The 5000-nt window shown below is 38.5% G+C and overlaps 2 protein-coding genes across 3 annotated transcripts in view; one reads left to right on the top strand and one right to left on the bottom strand.

The window, feature by feature from the left end:
• The window catches only part of nsmaf (neutral sphingomyelinase (N-SMase) activation associated factor), a 42555-nt gene extending 38830 nt beyond the window's left edge, over positions 1-3725 (bottom strand). For both annotated transcript variants that reach the window (XR_013816042.1, XM_079846424.1), the window contains exons 1-4: positions 3639-3725; positions 2268-2357; positions 282-360; positions 124-188 (exon numbers count right to left, since the gene is read on the bottom strand). Coding sequence is in view for 1 of the 2 variants with exons in the window: in XM_079846424.1 (XP_079702550.1) it covers positions 124-188; positions 282-360; positions 2268-2357; positions 3639-3676 (272 nt within the window). In the remaining variant the exon portion in view is untranslated. The remainder of the gene's footprint in view (positions 1-123; positions 189-281; positions 361-2267; positions 2358-3638) is intronic.
• Positions 3726-4001: 276 nt separating this feature from the next.
• Positions 4002-5000, top strand: part of ggh (gamma-glutamyl hydrolase (conjugase, folylpolygammaglutamyl hydrolase)) — a 23850-nt gene continuing 22851 nt past the window's right edge. The window contains exons 1-3 of the mRNA XM_079846425.1: positions 4002-4243; positions 4776-4835; positions 4909-5000. The exon at positions 4909-5000 is cut by the window's right edge and continues 17 nt beyond it. Of these exons, the coding sequence (XP_079702551.1) occupies positions 4174-4243; positions 4776-4835; positions 4909-5000 (222 nt within the window). The 5' untranslated portion in view covers positions 4002-4173. The remainder of the gene's footprint in view (positions 4244-4775; positions 4836-4908) is intronic.

The raw sequence follows: 5000 nt of genomic DNA, 5'->3' as shown, positions 1-5000 counted from the left end.
AGAGAGGAGAGAGAGAGAGAGAGAGAGAGAAGAGAGAGAGAGAGAGAGAGAGAGAGAGAGAGAGAGTGATGAGAGTGTGGTAAAGGAGAGGAATCCTCATGATAGAGTGATGATGAGAGTTACTGTATGAAGGGGTTGAGGACGGCCTCCTCCAGCGCACTGATCCCAGAGCAGTCCTTCAGCGGGATCTACAGGATCAACACGTCATTACTGGAGTACACACACACACACACACACACACACACATCTCAGCGAAACACAAGAGAAGAAGAAGACCACACCTTTATAATCGGCTCCTTAGCATCATCAGCTTCAAAGATGACGGATTTGGAACAGATCTTTAATGAGCCGCTGGTTCGCCTTAGTGTACAAACAGATTTAAAACACATTAAACGGACATTAAATCCTGGATCTGCTGAGATTATGTGTTGAATATCATTGAAGACAACGATGAGTCATTATGAGTGAGTCACTGAATCATTCACTCAAGAGATTCGCTCAAAATCACTGATTCATCCAGTTATGAAACGAGTCATTGAATCATACACTCAAGAGATTTGTTCAAAAACACTGATTCATCCAGAAATTAAACAAGTGAGTCATTGAATCATTCACTCAAGAGATTCATTCAAAAACGCTGATTCAGTCAGTTATGAAACAAGTGAAGTCTTTATGAGTGAGTCATTGAATCATTCACTCAAGAGATTCGTTCAAAAACACTGATTCATTCAGTAATGAAACTAGTCTTTATGAGTGAGTCATTGAATCATTCACTCAAGAGATTCGTTCAATAACACTGATTCATCCAGTAATGATACAAGTGAAGTCTTTATGAGTGAGTCATTGAATCATTCACTCAAGAGATTTGTTAAAAAACACTGATTCATCCAGTAATGAAACAAGTGAAGTCTTTATGAGGGAGTCATTGAATCATTCACTCAAGAGATTTGTTAAAAAACACTGATTCATTCAGTAATGAAACAAGTGAAGTCTTTATGAGTGAGTCATTGAATCATTCACTCAAGAGATTCGTTCAAAAACACTGATTCATCCAGTAATGATACAAGTGAAGTCTTTATGAGTGAGTCATTGAATCATTCACTCAAGAGATTCGTTCAAAATCACTGATTCATCCAGTAATGAAACAAGTGAGTCTTCATGAGTGAGTCATTGAATCATGCACTCAAGAGATTCGTTCAAAAACACTGATTCATCCAGTAATGAAACAAGTGAAATCTTTGAGTGAGTCATTGAATCATTCATTCAAGAGATTCGTTCAAAAACACTGATTCATCCTGTGGGATTACAAATTTATACATTGTTATATCTAGGTTCAAATGCAATAGAATATAACTGAAAACATTATCTATATTTGTGTTTTACATTTTGAAGTAAACTTGAGGATATTCTAAGGAGATGACGTCAGGCTGTGTAAGTGGTTGAGACATTAAGGCTTTTGTCTTTATGCACTTCCGGACTATTTACCATGACAAGTTTAGAGCAATACTGCCTGAGTGATTGGATTAGCATCTCTGAGTTTGAATAGTTATGCTGATTAGGAGTAGGTGATACTCTGTCTGGACAGGTTTTCCCAAAACCTGTATATTTAATTAACATGCTTTGTTCAACCTCAATGTAAATCCCTCCCCCTTTGGAATGTATATAACCTATCAGGTGTACTGTTAAATCAGACTGTTTTCGGACGACCTACAGCACAGAGAGTTCTCATTAAAAGAATTACTTCTGTCTTGATCCGACGTCTCCTGGTCTCTCTACTTCAAAAAACAACTGAAGTTCACAACAATCCAGTAATGAAACAAGTGAGTCATTGAATCATTAATTCAAGAGATTCTTTCAAAAACACTGATTCATCCAGTAATGAAACAAGTGAAGTCTTTATGAGTGAGTCATTTAATCATTCACTAAAGAGATTAATTCAAAAATGCTGATTCATTCAGTAATGAAACAATTGAGTCATTGAATCATTCACCAGAGAGATTCGTTCAAAAATGCTGATTCATCCAGTAATGAAACAATAGAGTCATTGAATCATTCACTCAACTGACTCATTCAAAAACACTGATTCATCCAGTAATGAAACAATTGAGTCATTGAATCATTCACTCAAGAGATTTGTTCAAAAACACTGATTCATCCAGTAATGAAACACTTGAGTCATTGAATTATTCACTCAACTGACTCATTCAAAAACACTGTAATAAGTGAGTTAGTATAAGTGAGTGAAGGTGAGTTCTGGAGCTCTTCACCTGTCTGCCTCCGGGCTGATGTTGGTCAGATTATATGCAGTGTGCTGTTCAAAATAATGTTCCTCCAGATCCAGCAACAACAGCGAAAACCTGCACACACACACACACACACACACACACACACAAGCAAACGGCAAGGGTTAGAATGAGAGACGGGGAAAAAAAAGCAGTTGAGAAATGAACTGAATGTTAATGATCACAGCACAGAGCGGGACAGCCAGTTCTGGAGGAAAAACGTTCGTCTTCTCCATAGGGAACTGGATTTTTTACGATAACTTACAAACTGATTTTGTTGAAGTCGTCAGCCCGCATTATTTCATCTTATTTTTTTAAATAAATTGTGTTTAAAAGGTGCAGTGTGTAGTATTTATGAGGATAATATAATATACATAGCTCTGTATAAAGACAGTTATACGTTTCTTACAGTGAAGCTGCCATTTTGTGCCGTCATGTTTCTACATTAGCCAAACTAAAGGGACAAACTTCTCTACAGAGCGCGAACTACTCTCTGCTGTCTCAGACAACGACATCTTTGTCCTGTGTGGGCCACCGTAGCTTATCTATGTGCTCTGAAAAGGGGGGGGGGTGCAATTCACTTTTGCTAATTGCACAATTGCCGCTAAAATTCACACACTGCGCCTTTAATAGAGGAATTAATGGTGGAACTACATTACCCATAATGCTGTGCTGAAAATCCACCCGTCAAAATAGCCCACTCACGCTCTAAAATACTTGAAAATGTGTATATATGCATGTTTTGCAATAAACTTTTACATTTTTAAATTAGTCGTTTTATATTTCTCCATCAATTTGGTGTGAGCAATGCATCATGGGATTGTAGTTCTTTCCCTCACTAAAGCTGTTGAGCATTTTTGTCCGATTTTCAAAAACTTTTATGCTTCCAATTTAAAAAAATGTGTAATGTTATGAATTAGAAAATTCCCAGTTTACAAGCTGTAATTACGAGTATGACTATAAGAAAAACTGCATTACTGGATGCATTTTGATTTCATGGCAACTTAAGAAAAACAACAATGGCACTGCCTGAAGAAAAGTAAACAAATGAATAATTAATGAGACAGCTGGTCATGTGACTTCAACAGCGAGTTAACAATCATAGCTCATAAACGCTAGGAAAATAAGCCAAAATAAGGTTTTTACCTCAAGAAGCGCATATGCAAGGATCATAAATGCGCGGGCACGCGTGTTTTGTGTTTTGTTTACTGGCCTGTATAAGAGGCGGATGATCCGCGAGCTAAAGTGACACGACAGGCCTGAGGTCAGAGTGTTAAACCGGCCGGACCTGAGGGAGAACACCCTCCACATCCGTCCAGGCTGCAGCACAGAGTATCATCTGAAGTGTGACCGTACCTTTCTTTGACGCGATCCTTCTTCGCGATGAAAGCCATGAGGGCTCGGCGGCTGCGGCGGACATGTAAACACGGAAACGCTCGGAGACGGAGCGACCACGTGATCGGTTCTCTCGCCGTCACTCTCGCGCTCATATCTCAGGAGAAATATTTATTTATACATCTGTGATCAACCATTCATAACTACATGAGGTAAAGGGACTAAAAAGGGTTTTCTATTAAAAAAATAATTCAGCTCCTTAATTATGATTGTCTAAGCCGCGTTTGCCGTTGAAAAGTACTCACGTGACCTCATATACTGCTTCTTTGTGATTATTACTTTATGAAAACTTTGTATAAAAGCAGTAAGTCACCGTGAATCCGTAGTTTAGAAGATTGTCACTGAAAACATGGCTTCTTTGTTTCGGCTTTCATTTTTTTCCTGATCATAAAATACATATTGAAAAGTTGTGTTGTACACTGGAGACAGGTGACAATATTTGGTTCCACTGGGTGGCGCTTATATTAATATTCATGAATTTCCCTGATGTTAATCTATGACAGCGCGCAAACGAATGGAACCAAAAAACGCAGTGAAATCTCCTCAAACCGCATTATTTCGAAAAGGTAGGCCTAGTAAAGTTTCAAAATTAAGCATAACTGTTCACATTTTTAATAGTTTGTGTGATTTAATTACCTGTGGTTTGTGTCATCCTTCATTTCCTAGTTTCCCAGCCTCCAGAACACACTCAATTGTACCCTTTATCTACAATTATTTTATTAGTAATCTTTGAATTACTATTTGTTTAACATTTTTAAATCTTTATTCATTCGTCTTTTTCCAACCGTATTTTAAAATCTTTATTCAACCGTCGTTTTAAATCTCAACCGTCTTTTTCCAACCGTCTTTTTTCAACCGTCTTTTTAAATCTTTTTCCAACCGTCTTTTTAAATCTTTTTCCAACCGTCTTTTTAAATCTTTTTCCAACCGTCTGTTTTATTATGACTGTAATAAACACATGACGTCATGAACGCGGAAACCCGCGGAACTGTCTGGTCTGAGTCTGTCACATGAGGTCACGTGGGAAAGCGCAAAGTTTCTAATCTAAATAAAACATGATCCACTTCTTCTACCTCGCGTGTGTTTTTATATTCGCAGATTCGGAGTTTTCTGACCATGTCGGAGCACCGATAAAAACCAATGACAGACCAATAATCGGTGAGTTAAAGCTGTATTACACACAATGGCGGTGTCAAACCAATATATGATCTTTACTTCCGCCCGTGTCCAGGTGTGCTCGCGCAGGAGCTGTTCGAGCCGCTGCCTCAGGGGAGCTCCTACATCGCCGCGTCATACGTCAAGTTTCTGGAGTCCGCGGGCGCG

This window comes from Gobio gobio (assembly GCF_949357685.1).
Source record: "Gobio gobio genome assembly, contig: scaffold_150, whole genome shotgun sequence".
NCBI classification, from domain to species: Eukaryota; Metazoa; Chordata; class Actinopteri; order Cypriniformes; family Gobionidae; genus Gobio; species Gobio gobio.
This window is presented reverse-complemented; position numbering and strand designations above follow the sequence as displayed.